Below are 19,086 nucleotides of genomic sequence, written 5' to 3' on the forward strand. Positions count from 1 at the left end.
GGGATATTAGAGGAAGGTTTTTTACTCAGAGAGTGGTTGGTGCGTGCAATGCACTGCCTGAGTCAGTGGTGGAGGCAGATACACTAGTGAAATTTAAGAGACTGCTGGACAGGTATATGGAGGAATTTAAGTTGGGGGCTTATATGGGAGGCAGGGTTTGAGGGTCGGCACAACATTGTGGGCCGAAGGGCCTGTACTGTGCTGTACTATTCTATGTTCTATGTTCTTCATCCTGAGAGTGACCTCATCATAGCAATAGAGGAGGCTATGGACCAACATGTCAGAATGGGAATGAGGAGTGGAATTAAAATGCTTGGAGTTGTATTACATTTGGTGACCTTACTTGTGTATAACCTTTGTAAATGTCTGTTCAGAAACTTCCATTGACCTTCCATACATGAATGACAATGGGATGTTAAGTGTACCTCCAAACCCAAACATTTGCTCCAACATGTAGATAATTTGCTGCAAGCTGCAAAATGAAAGTAAATGCCAAGTGAAAAGAAACAGAGAGGGACCAGTGGAACCAAGGAAGCCAGTGCTATGCCATTGGAGCAGCTTTTGATTGTAACTGCTGACAGATCATCTTGAAGTGCTCCGTACTGCGTCAATAGGTGTTAACAATGGGGTGGTGACATCTGACTAAATGACTAAAACAATGTTGATGGGCTATTTGAAATACTTGAAGTGAAAGGGTTAAAATGTTATACTCAGAAGGATGAACTAATACAAAATAAGTATCATTTTTTCTCTCTTTCTCAACCACTGGACAAACCTCAGATGCCCATTAATTAGAATTTTAAAATTCGAAGTACATTTATTATCCAAGTATGTGTACTTTACACAACCTTGAGATTCTTTTACAGGCAGCCACAGAACAGAGACCCAACAGAACCCATTATAAAAGAAGACTGTCAAACAAACAATATGCAGAGTAAAAACAAATCATGCAAACCATAAAAGCAAGCAGATAACATACAGAACTGAAGCTCACAGAAGTGAGTCCATAGCCAATGCAAGAACCTTTAGTTGCAAGCCACAGCCTCAGTTCAGCGCAGAGATGAGTAAATCTCGTGAGCAGTGAGCTGAACACAGGCCCATCCCTCTCCTCTGTGTCTGACACCCTGGCCTTTTCAATCTGGTCCAGTGCTTAAATCGGCCAAACAGCGGGTCGTCCCTTGCTCTTGGGACTGGGACCTGCCACTTTGACTCAGTTCTGCCTCTTCGAATTGCCTCCACGTCCGCTCCAGCAGCCAAATATTTGCTCGTTTTCCGCTCTCAGACCCGAGCCCCATCTCCTTGATTTGGCCCATACACACCATGCTGGAAACATCCTGTACCTTCAAGACTTCCGTTCACACTGCAAAAATGCCAGGTCATGCAGGCGGTTCAAAAGCTCGAGTCCTAAAGGGAAGTTACAGGCTACTGATTGCAGTGGCCATTTTTGACTAAAAGCGTGATCAATAAAGTCGTTAATAGTTGTGTTTGCTGCCAGCAAGTCATCGCTGTTCTTCACCAGTGTGATTTTAAACCTGAATAAATTAGAATTTATTCAAATGTCATCTCTGCCCTTGACTGAAACAGTCATTTCTGTGTGGGTGGAGGATTTGAGGAGTTTTATAAGACATTTTGCTGATTGCTAAACCATTTTAGGTGTCACTCAAAAAGAATGAAAGAGATTGTCAGTATGCTGAGGCAGCCCTAGATTGAAGTACATCCTTACATCTGCACCGGCAGCAACTGATCAGGGTGTAGCATCCGTCATGTGAAGAACGGGAAGGAAATCTTATTCAATGGGAGGGGTGGAAAAGCCAAAAACCTGTTGACTACATTCTGGTCAATCAAGTACTTTAAATACTTTTCAATACAATCTTTGCAGCTCAAATTTACCTCAACATCTCCATGATAATCCAGAATCTGCTCCAAATAAAACTGCTTAGAATCCGACCGATCTCCACCTTTATGTTATCAGTATGAGTGCCTCTTACATTGCCAACCCTATCATGTTTCAATTGCTAATTTCATAAGGTTTTATTACCAGTTAATCTAGTTACATTTACTATTTAATGAAGTACTGGTTACATTTTACCAGCCTGTAGACTAGGCCAAAGAATAAGTAAGAATATAGAACAGCAGTGGAGCAAGCCCTTTGGCCTGTCATTATGGATCCCTGCCACCCAGGGCATGCCCTTTCCTCATTACTACCATCATAGAGGAGGTACAAGAGCCTGAAGACACACACTCAATATTTTAGGAACAATTTCTTCCCCTCTGCCATCATATTTCTGAACAGACAATGAACCAATGAGGACTAGCTTACTATTTTTGCTCTCTTCTTGCCGTACATATTTATCATGTATATATTTCTTATTCTCAGTGATAATAAACCTGTGTCTAATTCAATGTCTGCACCAGGCATGACAGCAAATTAAATTAACTGAATATGCTAAAGACTCAAATGCTAATAACTTACTTGAAATTCTGTGACATCAGGATCTGATTATTTTTTATTATCAGAGCTCTAGTCCTGTTGCCGGGCCTTATGCTTCATGGTCTCACTCCTATAATACACATTGCTCTCAGTGGCTGGCTTTCTTCACATCCTCTTGCTCATGTAACACCACACCACCGACAGTTCACAACCCTAATCTTGATCACTTATGAGGCTTTTCTGCTCTGTTCTCTGTGCAAGCTCACTTTACCCTCAAAGTTCTTGATCACTGGTCCTGCCTTTATAGTGCTCTATGGTTTTCATACAAAGTTTTCAGGTTCAGCTTCTCGTCATCAATTCTGACGAAGAGTCCTTGAGCTGAAGCACTAACTATACCGCTTCCACAGATGCTTCCTGTTCTGCAGAGTTTTCTGCAGCATTTTCCGTTTTTATTTCAGATTTCCAGCATCTGCAGTTTTTCGTATATTGCAGTTCCTCCTTCCTTTGTCCTTCCTACATTTGGTCACCCGCCATCTGCAATCTTTCAGGCTCCTTTCCCCCCACCCTACACATCATACTGGTCCTAATCCCTGCCGCGGTCCTTAATGCATTGTCTGGCCTCTTGCTCCTGCTAATAACAAGGCACATTTGGTCAATAGCCTGATAAACACTCTGCTAATTATCCATCAGACAGAAGTGCAAACCGCAGCTGTGATGGTTCAGTCAGCTTGCTAGAAAAGCAATGGAAAATATTCTGTTGTTTCCTTGGATTTAGAAAGGAAGACAGGTTTAGAAGAGAATCAAAACCATGAGTTACAATGAAGAAGCATAGACAGACGACACAGTGATAACGTCATATGATACCACGGGACAGAAACAATCCGTGCAGAACTGCGCAGAAGAGGAATTGAGGCTTAAAATAGATCAACATATTAATAGTGAATGGTAAGCAGACTCCAGGGATCTGGTGGTCTATTCCTGTTCCTATGTTCTTAAGTTCCTGTGTCCTTATAGTGGCCGTTTGAGAACAATGGGAATCAAGGAATATGGGGAGTGGTTGGGCACTTGTACTGAGTATAGGACATCCATGACCTCCATGAATGCAAAAAGTTCAAAGTTCAAAGTAAATTTATTATCAAAGCATATATATATCATGATATAAAACCCTAAGATTCAGTTTCTTCTGGGCATACTCGACCAATCCATAATAGAATAATAACTATAATAGAATCAATGAAACACTGCACCAACTGAGCATTCAACCAATGTGCAAAAGATGACAAACTGCTCAAATACATAAAGAAAGAAAAAATAATAAACAGATAAGCAATAAATATCAAGAACAGGAGATGAGGAGTCCCTGAAAGTGAGTCCATAGATTGTGGGAACTGTCCAGTGATGGGGCGAGTGAAGTCGAGTGGTTATCCCCTTTGGTCCAAGAGCCTGATGGTTGAGGAGTAATAACGGCTTGTGAACCAGGTGGTGTGGGTCCTGCATCACCTATACCTTCTTCCTGATGGCAGCAGTGAGAAGAGAGCATGTCCCCGGTGGTTTAGGCCCCTGATGATGGATGCTGTTTTCCTGCAACAACACTCCTTGCAATGGTCAATGGTGGGAAGGACTTTACCCGTGATGGACAGGGACTTATCCATTACTTTCTGTAGGATTTTCCTTTCAAGATCATTGGCGTTTCCATAGCAGGCTGTAATGCAGTCAGTCAGTATACTCTCCACCGCACATTCTTACATATGTTGTCCCTAATTTCTATGTATGGCTCCTCACGCTCTAACCCACCCCTTCCATGCACAATCCCAATCCAGTTACCACTCATATGTACAATTTCAATGTTGTTCACGTTATTAATTTTGCTAATTGTCTAAGATCAGCCATGTCTCACTTCCACCACCTAGTTTCCATCATCCGAAATGTCCACTTATTCTTAAAGTATTTTAGCAATTCCCTTCTTTTTAAAAAAAAATTGCGCTTGGGATGCAGAACATCAAATATGTGACAAGGAATTCAGCACCTCGGAGCCATAAATATAGATAAGCAAACGTGAATGAGCTGAAATATCGTTTAATGCTCCTTATTAGTTAGCCAAAGAAGGGACATGTGGCGTTTCCCGAATGAACTTTGTACACGAGGACATAAAATATATGAGCAAGGTCAACAGTAGAAATTGCAGAAAATATTAATTATTCTTGGTGTAGGATGGAGTTGATTTAATTCCAGGTAAAACCATTAAGCTTACATTTATACCACGCGTTGTGTGATGCCTAATCTTACGGCCACGACAGATGGTGTGGCGATATGACATGAAATTAGCCTTTATTTCTTCATTAATTTTTATCGAAAGACTTGTTTGAATGTGGGCTTCCAGTAATCAGCGTCTCCTCTTTGGTCTCCTCCATAAGGCCATGCCTGGATCAGACAGAAATGCTGCTTTAAGGTTTTTGTTTAATGGCTTTCTATTAGCGAGAAGCCATAAAAAACGTCCGTTATGCCAGAGGTCAACAGCGTATCACGGTTACACAAGACACAGATCTGGAGGCCTGTGACTATGTGTTACTGTGTGCAGAACACGACACTGAGGAACATGATGCCAGGTTAAACAGCCTGAGATAAGCCTACGGAGTCCATTTTGTGATACCGCAATAGTGCCGAGATTGCATCTTTCTTCTGAAGGGCCATAATTTTAAGCGTCTACAAACAATAAAATTGTTATTCTGGGGTTGTCGCCTCGTCGGAGAATTCAGGCACTGCTCGGTAGGTGAGTCCAGTACCTGGTAAAATAATCAGTTGACGTGATAGTGATGATAGAACGCCACAATACAGGAACAAGCCCTTCGGCCCACAGTATCGGTGCCAACCTAATGCTAAATTAAACCGAACCTATCTGCACATGATCCATATCCCTCTGTTCCAAGCTTAAATGTCTCTTAAACGCCTCTATCGTGGCAGCTTCCGCCACCAACCGTGGCAGCGTGTTCCGAGCATCCACCACTCGCCGTGTAAAATAACTTACCCCCACATCTCCTCTTAAACTCTATCTAATCTCACAACCCACTATCACCACCACCACTTCACCTTAAAGCTACGTTTTCCGGGATTTTACATTTCAGCCCTGGGGAAAACAATCTGTCTACGCTATTTTCGTCCTTCATAACTTCATGAGCCTTCACCAGGTTTCTCCTCAGCCTCCGACGCTCCAGAGAGAGAGAAGAAAAAATCAACTTTGCGCATATCAGGGTAAGATATATTTAGCAACCCGTTAGTAACTGGGATGATGATTACTCGGTACTTGATAAGAGGAGGCAGTTACAGCCTTAATTAATGTCTGCAAATATCACTTCGAGAGAAATCCTTTCAATAAACGAAAATATAAAGAAGACATTTGCCAAATTAGAATAATTCGCTGGAAAATTGCCTAATTTGTACCTGCATTTGCTTCGCGTCATTCCTATTTACTGATTAGTCCTGTTACAGCAGACAAGTAACTACAACGCATGGTATTCACAGTATTTTAGGATTACATTACATTTCAATACACACTTTCGCTAGGAATATGTTTTAAGCATTATATGTCGACACCCTTCCACATCCCGAACCTGCGCAAATCTGCCGCCACATTGGTTATTTTCGCCTCGATCAGAATGAGGGAGATTCAGCCGGCTCCGGCATCCCTCCTGAGGAAAGCCCGGACTTCCCATCACACGCAGAACCAGGAGTTCGCTCTCCTAACGCGCTTCTTTGTTGAAAATCAACTCAACTTGTTGGCTGCACAAAGAAAATAATGGAACTCTGGTATATATTTTTAAAACTAACAAATAACCCAGTCGTCTCCCAACTGAACCCAATTTAGAATCCGCAATCTGATGTCTGACTCGGTGTGTGCAGGCATTTTAATGCCATTGCTTTTGATTCGGCTCGACTTCAGAATCCTCAAGACTGAATAGAACTGCTGTTTTAAAACGACCGCTTTCACTAATTATTTATGCTAAAATAAAAAGAAACGGATAGCGGCGGGATGAGGGAAGAATTATTCCATAATGGAGCCACCGAACATTTGTACAGATCCACGGCGGATAGAAGCTGAATGAGAATATCGATGTCCCACTAAATCAACGCGGGAAGCCTTGTCTTTTGGATGCATTTAAAGTAATCGTGTAATGATATTATGATTCGCTCATCATGTCTTTATTTTTGAGAAATAATTATATAAAAGATTTATAACAAAATGGTACATTTTAGGCTCTCGTTTCCTCGGGCTAATTTATTGCGCCGAAGAGGACGCCCAGAAAGGTCTTTCACCCTTTCGCTCTCTTTTCATAATGCATAAATTTAGAGTGGCTAATTAAATATAAACTGGGACAATTTGTCAGCTTGATTTGTATTTTAGTTAATTGTGAAAGTAATTAGTAATACAAATTTACAGCATCCGGAAAAAGGCCCCAGTGTGAGGTCCCCCCCCCCCACCCACATCTCTCCCTCTCCCCTCCTCTCACCACAGTTGCACAGAAATTAATTCTCTCCCAGCCTTTTCATCCGAGCCAGCAGCGGCATCGCGAGTCATAAATCAGACTGAAGGGCGGCGGCGGCGGAGCTAAATGGCTTCATATATCACCGGGTTTAATAGAAATAATCAGTGGCTGGTTAATGAAATTAAACTGAACAGAAGGTGTTAGGCCCCTAAAGGGCGGAAGACTTTTTTTTTACATAGAAAAGAGATAGCTTAGGTTGAAGGCAAACCGTGTAAAATAAACTCCCAACGCTATGCAATTTGTTTCACAACTGCTGTGCCTAGCACTTCCCATTCAGATAGCCGCGTTTTAATGGATAGAGGTGCGTTGACTCTAACTAGGATTGACCGCGCTGTATCAAATTCAATGCGTTCTTTCTTCTTAAATTGCTTTACACTTCTAGCAAGCCGCACGGTGAAAAGTTAGAGGAAATAAAGTGTAGAAGTAATCAAGCATCCAAATTTCGACCCACCTATTTATTACGGGTATTCAATACCTCAATAAAATTATGCTGGGAGATAATTTAAATAGATGATCAATTAAACACGTCGACTGGTCCCGATTCTACGAACATCTGCTTTATATAGACTTCACATGCTGTCTGGCGTAATCCACGCTCTATCAGTGAAAGGAACAGGAGATGATTTCTGTCTGCCAACTCACAATTGGAGGTGATCCCAATCCACCAACTAAAAATTAACTGTTTCCGTCTCTTTTATAATTCAACGAAAACTTTGTACGCAGATTATTCTATTACGTTTCTGTGCTCCAGGCGAAACAAGTCGCAGAGACACGCACACAGTAAACTGGAGGAGCTCAGCAGGTCAGGCTGCATCTATGGAAAGGGGTGAAGGGTCCTTCAACAGTCCAGCATCTTGTGTGTGTCGGTGTGAATCTGGGCTCCCAGCATCTGCAGGATCTCTTGTACTTAAAACAAGCCGCAGAGTTGTCGATATTAAACATTTCGTACCATAACGTTGCCTTAAGAATATAATTGTTCCATTTTCTGAGACATCAATGGCAAGATTAAAATTATTTCACTCTATATATTGATGTATTTGAAAAGCATTGGAAAGACACGCCACCCCACCCCAAAACTTCTTCTCTGCCGCATTTGTTCCCGGAATGAGGTTTTCTATCCCAGGACATTCAAGTTGCCCTCCTTTTTCAGAAAACAGTGACCCTCCCCACCCACATCCCCATCCCATCCCCACTCACACCTCCGTATTATAACCCAGACTACCTTTATTTATAACTCGTCTAACAATCTTATTTTCCATTACTACCGCCCGCCGATTACTTCTCTCTGAGCAGTCTTCGTCGTGAAGGGATATTCTGAGAATGTTTCGCCTGTGTGAATGTACGATGGAGTCTCCCACAAGTTATTTTATACACGTATAGCAAAAAGATTCGGCCTGACACGTTCTGTTTAAAATGGTACAGAACCCAAATGAAAAAGAGAGGGAAAAAAACGAATAAAGAAATTCACATACGAAAAATAACCAAAGCTTTCGTTAACATGAATGTGGGGGACAAAATCCATCTTTCAGCCTGACTTTAACGGGAGCATTATTGCAGACTTGCTATTGACAACGTGAATATAGTCTGGGCAACCTCATCCATTATAACTACGACCTCAATTATTCAGAAGAGTTGAGTGGCCCTTTTAAACGTGTGCGTGAATGTTGTTGGGCACGGTGAAACCTGTTGGGAATCTTGAGATTTTACTATTTCATGGAGAGCTTCCATGGTATAGCAGTTAGCGCGACGCTATTACAGCTCGTGGCGTCGGAGTTCGGAGTTCAATTCCGGCGCCGTCTGTACAGGAGTTTGCATGTTCTCTCCGTGACAGCGCGGGTTTCTTCCGGATGCTCCGATTTCTTCCCACATTCCAAAGACCTACACAGTTAGTAGGTCTATTTGTCTGTCTGTCTAGGTACCATATCCGATGCGGACGTTGGTGACCATGGTTTTCCATATAGATCTATCCCTCGTTCTCCATATAGATCTATCCCTCGTTCTTTGTTGATAACTTCCATTTCCTTGATGTGTAGCCACCTGGCTAGGCTTTTGATGTACATAAGCCCAGGTCTTCCTCTAGGTTTACTCCCCTCGATCTTTCCAGAGAGTATGAGTTTTTCTAGTTCATCTTTCCGCATGATGTGTCCTAGGAATCTGAGTTGTCTTTCTCTTATTGTTGGTAAGAGTGATCGAACTGCTTGGGCTCTCTTGAGAACTTTTTCATTTGATGTGTGTGTGGTCCATGATATTTTTAACATTCTCCTGTAGAACCATAATTCAGCTGCATCTCGTCTCTTTTCCATTGCTGAGGAAATGGTCCAGCATTCACTTTTACTTGTGTTAAATAGGTGGGTTGCTGGCCAAATCCACGCTGTGCCTGTAAGTGAATAATAAGTCACTCCAGATATCTCTGTCATTTGACAACAATGAGTAACAGTTTGATTTTGATGTGGTTGATGTGAGGTTTTCATTGAAGGTTTTTGGAGTCAAACTGTCCTCTTTCAATATTTTTATTAATATTATAAATTGCATGAATACAAATACAAAATTCACAAGTAAGTAATACGAATTACATTACATTTAAATCACAGAAATATGATCGCAGTATCCCATATTCCAAATCAATCATGTAGAAAAAAAGATTGAATTATGAAATGAAATAAAATAATATTTTATTTTTTAAAAATCTACCCCCACTACAGAAATGAGCTGTTTGTTAAAAAAGAAGAAAAAAATACCTTATCTTATAATATAATATAATATAATAATAATAATGGCTCAGATCCATACTTTTTTTTGGAGTCAGACTATCTTCTGACAGTATATTCAGGAACCCATGCTAACCCTATGCATTCACCAGTACCATGTCGCCAGATACCAAGGTTTTGTCTTGAATTGAGATCTTTCCTGAAATGAACCTATTTTCTCCGGTAGCTATATAAACCATCTGCATTGGATGTATTTGAGGGAAATTTGATGAATTTAGTGTCCGTATATATACCAATATCTACTTGATTGCTGCATGTGGCTCAGATGGTAATGATGTTAGAGTTATAGACTCATAGAGTAAGGAAATAGATGGTTCGGTCCATAGATACCTGCACTTCGACCTATGTGATTATGGTTTTTTTTCAAGTTCTCATCTAGATATTTGTGAGAATGCTTACCTCCGCCACCGTTACGGATAGTGTGCCCCAAGTTCTATCCATTCTCAGGGTGAACAAAAAGGAATCTTCAAGTTCCCTATAAACCTCCTGCCCTTGTCTAGGTTCGAGTTCCACTTTGCCGAAGTTGACCCTTCTATTCTGGAACATAGAACACTAAAGCACAATACAGGCCCTTCGGCCCACGATATTGTGCAGTTCTTTTAACCTATTCTACGATCAGTCTAACCTTTCCTTCCCACAGAGCTCATTTTTATATCATCTATGTGCCTATCTAAGAGATTCTTAACTGTCCCTAACGTATCTGCCTCTACCATCACCCCCGGGAGGGCGCTCCACTCATCTACCACCCTCTGTGCAAAAAAAAATGTACATCCGGCATCCCGCCTGTACTTCCCTCCAATCATCTTAAAATTATGCCCTTCGCATTAGTTCTCTGATGTAATAGACATCATGATACAACTTGGAAGAAATCGTCCCTTGATGCCCCTCCACCAACATCCCATTACCAAGTTGGCGCTGCTAGGAATTGCCGGACTCAGAGATCCTGCCATACCACCGCCCCCCCCCCACGTCGCAGTGTTTCATTGAAGCATTGTAGGACGTTATGAAAAGGACACAGGAAATGTGTTTATTTACGAATATTTAGTAAATTGGTAAAATGATACGAATTATTCCCTACTGTTCCGCAGCTTAAGTTTCATGTACTGTAAATACTTCAAACTGGAACATTCGCTGAAAGACGCAGAGGAATTCCGTAAGCTGAGAAAGATGAGTTCAACCATTCAAGAATCATTGAACACACAGCCAAGTCCAGCATTTTCATTTCTTGTAGTGATAAAAATAGACCCTTAGATACCATACTAGATATCAGTGGTTAACCCTTTCACAACTCTTCAAAATTGATTACTAAACACATTTACAACGGCTGCAAGTGTGTGCAAATGTTCGTGTGTTGTGGAAACTGGTAACTTTTATACTCCAAGCTGCTACTTTAACATTGTGTGTCACATCCCAAGCAACACGAGGGCCTGCAGTAAAACTTTTATTTTGCTTAATATGTTTCCGGGGGAGAAATAATAAGAAACCAATTCTGTTGCTCGTATTTCCGAATAGTATAGAGACTTTGGTGTGAAAGGGGTCAGTACATTAAGCAGGCCAGATAGGAGTGGGGCGGGAAAGAAAGAGAAAGCATGGGTGGGTGGGTGGGTGGGGGGAAAGGGACGATAAAGGGGAGAAACAGGGATCGAACGAAAGAGTGGCTGGCATATCCGAGTTCGCTGAGCTCCAGCTTGGTATAGCTTATTCTTTTACAAGAATGTGACCTTGAAAAAGAAAAAGAAATGGAATCTATACTAATCTCAATTGAACACCTTTACCGCAGGGTTTTTTTTCCGGTGTGGCTGCACAACAACACGAAATATTGCACTATTTTTGTATAAGAAGCTATTTTGGTTCCAATTAACAGTAAAGCTTAAAAAAAATCAGACTATGAGAGATGAGAAAGATGGTGATTTTCCTTAGAAAAATTCTTGTGTTTACCTTCCGTATTTACTACCAGTACCACAATAGCAGGAGATCCCTTGCGTTAATTAACATCATATGAAGTAATCGGGCCATTGTATTAATATAAATAACGAATTATTTTTCACGTTCCCAAATTATGACGAGAAAGAGATAGAGATTACTCGTTTGACTTAACGTGGCATCAATTTCTCAAAAAAAAGGAGACGAGGTTATTCAACGGAGCAGCATGCCTATGAAACAACTTAAATCTTCACGGACGCAGTTCTTGCAATAAAGGTGTTTTCAAATTTGAAAACATTAACCATTGATACACAGTTTTGACTACTTGTGGCTATTTTTTTCTAAAACAAAGGAAATTGTGAAGTTTTTTTTTAAAAGATCGATCGGTGTCAGTTATATTTTTTATATGGTTAAATTGGAACGACACGGGCGATGGGGAACTAAAATGCCCGCAAAATGACTAGCAGAAATCCTCGGAAAGGTAATGGATTTGATCCGTGCCTTGTTGATTTCCCCTGAGCAAATCAGCCTTTGATGCAGTCACAGTGAGAGTGGTTAGCTGATGAATTGACAAAATGTAATCAGCTTTATTGGGAAACGGGTTACGGAGAGCTGGGTGTCAATAATTCTGATCATGACCCGTTCATCCATTAAGTGGAGCTGTCTGATTAGGCCGATGAAGGTCCGGTGCGTTCTGTAAAGAAATTGCTTTCATAAACTTACCATTATTATCCGTCTATGTAAGCTGCCTCTTCAGGGACGAGGCGGAAGGGTCGTCATTCATCAACATCTTAATATATCACAATCTTGTTACTTTATGTCAAAATGTTACGGACAGATTTGTATCACAAATATGGCCTGCCTGCAGTAGATGGGGTCCTGATGTTTAGCTGACTATCAATGATTGCATCACGTTCTACGACATCTTTTTACAAATGCTTTTATTTACAGCAGAATCAATGCTTGAAATGCTGCCAAAGAGGCTGCCGCATTCTCAGAAGCAAAGCCCAAATTAAACGGGGAAAGGCGGTGGCGATGGTTCCTTTCTTCTCGGTGTTCCTGTACATGTGTAAAAAAATCACATGCAGCACTTCGGGTCTAGTGAAACAGCTTCGCAACCGAGAGTACTTAAAAGTTGGTGACTCCATATTCAGGATTTAAAGAAACGGCCTCGTCGGATTTTTTTTATCAAAAAAAATATACTACATTATACTTACATAAATCTATTTATCGTAAACTGTCCTTGATTACATTTTGAAGTTGTGAAAAGAATTGAATCCTTGTGGTTAATAAAATTAACAAATCTTTTCACAGAATGTTAAGATGATGACTCGGTCGATTTTAAGATACTGTATCGGGTCAATCGAGGGACCAATGGCCCACTCCTGCTTCAGGTCCTTTATGTTCTTACGCTTATCTGGTGTATCATTAGAAGTTCCTAGAAGTCATAGAACATGAGAATCAAGACTCTTTGCAGTAGAACTATGAAAATAATTCGTAAACGAGATATTGTTTTTTTTTCACTTTGTAACAGTCTTTCAAATGTGAAGGGGGGTCAACGATGTGGGAGTAAAGGCTTGGGGGATTGCTGATGAGAAGGTCTAGTTTATCATTAACCTTCCCAAAGAAAACGAGCTCAGGTAAAAACGAACTGCCGGGATTTTCAAATGAGTGGTATCCACTGACGTTTCAAGCTATTCACAGCACTATTGCAAATACATTGTAGTATTTTGATAAGTGCAACATGGTACAAATCAAATACTTGCAAAAATGTAACTTTTTTTTGTCTTTGTCACTTTAGGTATACTTTTCCAGCATCTACATCTTGTTTCTTAGCTATACTCTTAATGCGTAGTCCCCGGGTTGTTTATTTAATCCAATCAACCATCTCAAAGCTGAACGAGGGAAAAGCTTCACTTGGAACTGACGGAAAGAAAGTCCGAAGAGCGCATATTGCACAGTCGCTTACAATGTGTCCTTTTCATAAAATAAAGCAATGTGTCCTTTTCATAAAATAAAGCACACAGTAGGTATTTGCTTGCGTTCTCACACCTCTTGTGTGTGTGTATGTAGGGGGAGGGGAGGGGGTTGGTATTAGTGCATGGGGCTTGGTTAACAATATCTTCAGTCAACACAGGTGCACGAACTCGTGTTAGGTGAAATAACCGCGGGCAAATTAAGTGGTAAATTTTAGCAGAACAGTTCACACCGAATTCCTTCTCATAATAAACTGCGGCGTAAGATTCTGTTTGTTTATATACCATCAACTATAGACAAAACAGTCTAAACCTTCAATTTCCATCCTTAAAAATCATGACACCTTGCAGAAACACAGACTAAAACATTAACACAAGATATTCTGCAGATGCTGGAAGTCCGGAGCTACGCACACAAAACGTTGGAGGAACTCAAGAAGTCAGACAGCATCTATGGAAATTAATGAACAGTCAACGTTTCGAGTCAAGACCCATCATCAGACTTTTAACACAACTGGATCTTTTTCTTTCTATTTTATTTCTAATTACACAGGAACAGGCCTCACTGGAGTTCTCCAAATTTCAAAGTATTTCCCACCCTCATACCGGAGCGAAATCTCAGAGAATTAACACCTTTAATTACTTTAATTATGGGGATTATCTTCTCCAATAACAAACAGCGACTTATTCTCAAAAGATGTTGATGACGGCAACGAATGGGCGAGGAAGGTGTCAATAAGTGGACCAATCGCGGTAAATAATACCGCAAATAGGTGTGACGTTCCAAGAATTGGCCAATCAAAAATCTGACTTCGCTGATTCTTTCCCCGCAAATTTGCCTATCAGCCAATGGGGATCGGGAAGTGTGAGAAGTTGCGCAGGAGAGCGCTTGAAATCAGCAGATTCAACCTATTGAAATGTACCAAAGCTTCAGAGCAGTGGCCAATAGAAACTTAGCAACGAGCAGGGAAGAATGGCTTCACCAATGGGATAGAGGTCAGGATCTTCAAGTGTGAAATACTGAACCAAGGTGGAGCTGAACGCTGCTGTCTAGTAAATACAGTAAAAGAACTAACCGTATCTGCAGGAAGCAAGAACGGATCGTGGCATCGTTTTCTTTCCAACAAAATCTGGCGTGTTACTGTTCCTCCCACAGTGTGGAATAAAAAAAAGCCGATGGAAAAATCCAAAAACTTCCGAATCGACGCGCTCCTCGCCGTTGATCTGCCCAAACCGCAAACTTGTTCGCCCCTTCTTGCAACTTCACCCCCGTCCTCCAGTGCCAGCCCTCCTATGCTCGACCAACACCCGGCCACCTCCGACTGCCTGCGCACTGATAGTCCGTCACCGCCGAGGCTGACTCTCGGGAACCTGATGTCCAAGCCTGGCTTCCTGAGTGTTCAGCAGCATCCCGGGATGACCGGCCTTCATCCCCACGGGGCCATCCCAGCTTCGGCTCTCTACGGCCACCCGGTTTACACCTACTCGGCGCTGACGGGCCAGTCCAGCGCCTTGCCGTACCCTTATCCCCAGCTAGCAGGTACTCATCACTCGGAGCCAGTCAAAGTGACGGCCGGAACGTTTCAGATAGACCGGTGGCTTCGAGCCTCGACAGCCGGCATGATGCTGCCTAAAATGCCGGATTTCAACGGTAAGCGTCCCCTTACTTTCTAGCAATAGAGGTGAAAAAAATCTTTGTGTAATTGCAAAATTTACTATTTCTATCTAGAAATTATAAAATCAGTTAAGATATTGAACTATTGGTGGTATGGTTAGACCTCTAAAGGATGTAACGATATAACGAATGGTGGTATTGCATAATCGTTAAACTCTGTTCATTTTAGATTAGTTGACCGCCATTTGACAGCAAACCATTCGTAAATAAGCTTTCAGGTCGCATTTTAACTGCGTTAAAATTACTGACGAGGGAAACAACAGCAAAATAAACATACCAACTGTACACTGTTTAATATTGTAAATGTGAATATACATCAAAGACGGCTGTCGCTGTGCATTTTGAAAAACAAACAGCAACCTTGGCTGACTGAGATATATTCCTTTCTAAGAATCCTAAATCAGCTATGTTTTCAATTACGAAGTTCACTTTCTCTTCTTCCCCCCCTCCCCTCACGTTTTAGTCAGATTGGTACTTGACTGGAAATTGCAAAATGGTGGTTTTAGATACAATAGCTTTCCTGTAAATAAAATATTCGTTCAGCCGCAAAGATGCGAGGTGGTACAATGTACTGATTTTAAGAATACTTAAAAAAAGAAAAAGTGATTGGGACATCGGATTTTTTTCTTTTGGTGTGAAAAATTCTTGTGTGAAAAAAAATACTAATTCGGTGAGGAACGAAAATCCTCCAAACGTGAATCTCAAACAAGGTTTCGGTGGTGATTAAATGGGGAAAAGGGAAGCAAAATGGGCGGATAATAGGCGGCTGAAAGTGGCAAAGTGGTGTTAAAATCTCAACACTGTTGCTGTTTGCAGAAGGGAGACTGGGCTTTTTGTTTCTGTCTATTGGAGCAGATTTGTTCAAGATGAGGCAGTAAATAGCACCTTTTCTCTCCACCGTTTGCTGTGAATGGCGGGCTCTATGCAAACCCAGCAACAATGAGCTGACAAATCCAACATGTGGCTTATTTATTAGCCTTTGCAAATGATTCTTTATTCAACCTGATTTTAGTACCCTGTGACACGAATTCTTTCTACGTGTTGGGATCCTTTCTCTTGGTTTGGGTAAAATAAGCACATTCCTTTGAGTTTAAAAAAAATCCAGATGCTATTAAGATATCAACAATCCGAATGTTCACATGGTATCTTAATATTGATAGGAATTGAAATGATTTCTTAAATTCTCAGTGTTGTTTTATTTATATGTTGGAATGAACCTGTAGGTGTTTTCACATTTGGGGTTAGCCGTGCACGAAATTTAATCCCTGTGTGTTAGTTGGTATTGATTTAATTAAAGGATTGTCTGCTTTACACTGAGGCTTAGAGGCGATACCGATAAACGGTGGGCGTTCTCACTAAACAGAGCCAATCAACTTTCCCTGGGGATCTGGAGCTAATTTCTATTGTACCTTTCATTGTCTGGCACATGTTAGTCCTGTGGGAAATCACCGTCCTTTCTAAAGGAACTGCTTTTAAATTGCTGGCGAATGTAATATCTTAATACACCAAGAAATCACCGTTATGTCCACTGAAAAGGTTCTACGTGTTGCTAATGACGATTACACTTAACAGATGATTCAATGTCAGGCAACCAACGAATATAAATTGTTATTTTAGTACAGGCCGCGCTAATGATATGGATTACATTTCCATTCTTGGAATTGGATCCCACAAATGATAAATATTGTGATAATCGCATTTTAAAACCTGAAGCTGTTCCAAAACCATATTAAGTAAAGACTCGAGTTCAGATTGACATTCTAGTTTAAGGACGATGCAGTATTTTTAAAGCTGATAGTTCGAAAATGCAAACCAATCAAATCGCAGTCTTTTTCGGTCAGACTTGATGTTTCCACGAACTGATTCAAAATCTGTGGTGTTATTTAATGTTTAAAATTACAAAAATAACACACTTGTCATTTGGCAATCCAGTTTATTAATTTACATTTTTTTTAGTTTTGCAGAGTGTGTTTATTTTAAAACCAAGCCTTTAGGAACGATCTAAATGTGTTAAGAATAGAAAAATACATAAACGCCCCTCACAGACCACAAACGAATAGGTTGATAAGAAAACTAGAGCTTACCTCTCCCCTCCCTCACTCTAGCCGTTGTACTCTGTAGCTATGGCAGGAATGTTAATTTGTTCATCTGTCATATTGTTGCTTAACTCGTGTTCCACAGCACAGACACAGTCCAGCATGCTGGGGAAATGCCGCAGGCCGCGGACGGCCTTTACCAGCCAGCAGCTCTTGGAACTGGAGCACCAATTCAAACTGAATAAGTACCTCTCCCGGCCCAAACGGTTCGAGGTGGCCACATCCTTGATGCTCACAGAAACACAGGTAGGGGCCACCAGCGCGTATTCAGCACAGATCAGTCATTTGATACAAACCGTCGGCAAACTTTTAAGCTTTCGGTTTTAATTCAGAACGGTGTTTTTCAAACCGTGTAATTCAAGCTGTGTTTTCGTTTGAATCTGTTATTATCTGTGTGAACTATGTGCTTGTATGTCATGATAGAAGGCGATCGCTTTCCAACTGCGTCCCCTCCCTTCCTCCTCTGCAGTCCAGATGAAGATAAATTCCCCCAGCATTTTGCCCGTTTGTTAACCTGGATTTCTAGTCACTCCTGAATCTCTCGTGTGATTTATGTGGTGGGTTGGTTTTAAGGAAACTGTCTCCTTCCTTACTGTTTGTTATGTCCCATGTCCAACCCTGTCTTCCTTTCCCACCTGCGCGGCTCCTTTTTAACATCTCGATCTCCTTCTCTCTCTTAAACCCCAAAAGGTTAAAATATGGTTTCAAAACAGACGGATGAAGTGGAAGCGGAGCAAAAAGGCCAAAGAACAAGCGGCCCAGGAAACGGTCAAGCAGAAGGGGAAAACCACTGAACACACGGCGAACGATCTGCAGGAGAAACCTGAGATTGCCAGAAGCGACCAGGGCAAAAATTCCAGGTTAAGGAACGTTCGGGGCAGTGACGAGGAAGGAGGGAGTTTAACGTGCCCCTCGTCCGAATGTTCTTCAGACGAAGAATCCGAGCAGGTTCACACACATCAGGGCCCAGCCATGAAAATTAAATAGAGCAGACACGCCCTCAGACATATAGCTTCACTTGCACAGCGTCTCAGGAAGGCACTGGACTGGCAGGTTTCTCTGAACCCAGGTTCATTTGTGTTCTTGCAGTTGAAGTTGCTCTACTGACGATGTAGCTTCGTCTCTAACCAATTGCCATAAACATACAGGTTCGTGTATCTCTGAACGTTAAAAAGTGGAAAATTGCAAGACTGTACCGCCTTTATTTTTATATTGTATTTATAAGAACTGGCCCATAGTCGTGCATGCTAAATTATTGTTTAGCTATAGTGTGCTGTTTCGTTCCTCTCTCCCCGATACAGTATATTGCAAGTACCGCTGTATATAACGCACAATAAATGTTTTCTATGGATCTCATCGCCGCGATTCATTTGAGTAAACTTTACACCGCTCCGACTCCTTCGCCATAGACGACATAACATCGAGGCAAAAAAATTATGGAGCCAAGTTTACAATAAAATAAAACAGAGTAAGACACAATGCTGACCGCACCGTTTTTAAAGCTCTGCACAGCAGCGCTCCTCAATCCGAGAATGAAACGTTGCTACATTTAGTTACAGAATTAAATGCCGCTGCCTAAACCCGAACGATGAAGCGCACACACTTTTTGCATCGGTGTAGAGGAGAAAGTTGAAGTGAAAACCGGAGCGAGAGCTGTAATGCCGGCATTGCTACGC

General features: G+C 41.4%; 1 protein-coding gene across 1 annotated transcript; it reads left to right on the top strand.

Annotated features, from left to right (window-relative positions):
- Positions 1 to 14,605: 14,605 nt before the first annotated feature.
- On the top strand, positions 14,606 to 18,782 carry mnx1 (motor neuron and pancreas homeobox 1). Its single transcript, XM_063042413.1, has 3 exons — positions 14,606 to 15,290; positions 17,496 to 17,656; positions 18,101 to 18,782. Exons 1-3 carry the CDS (start codon positions 14,816 to 14,818, stop codon positions 18,395 to 18,397), a joined length of 933 nt encoding a protein of 310 aa, XP_062898483.1. The 5' UTR covers positions 14,606 to 14,815; the 3' UTR covers positions 18,398 to 18,782.
- The last annotated feature ends 304 nt before the right edge of the window (positions 18,783 to 19,086 follow it).

This window comes from Mobula hypostoma, chromosome 3, assembly GCF_963921235.1.
Source record: "Mobula hypostoma chromosome 3, sMobHyp1.1, whole genome shotgun sequence".
NCBI classification, from domain to species: domain Eukaryota; kingdom Metazoa; phylum Chordata; class Chondrichthyes; order Myliobatiformes; family Myliobatidae; genus Mobula; species Mobula hypostoma.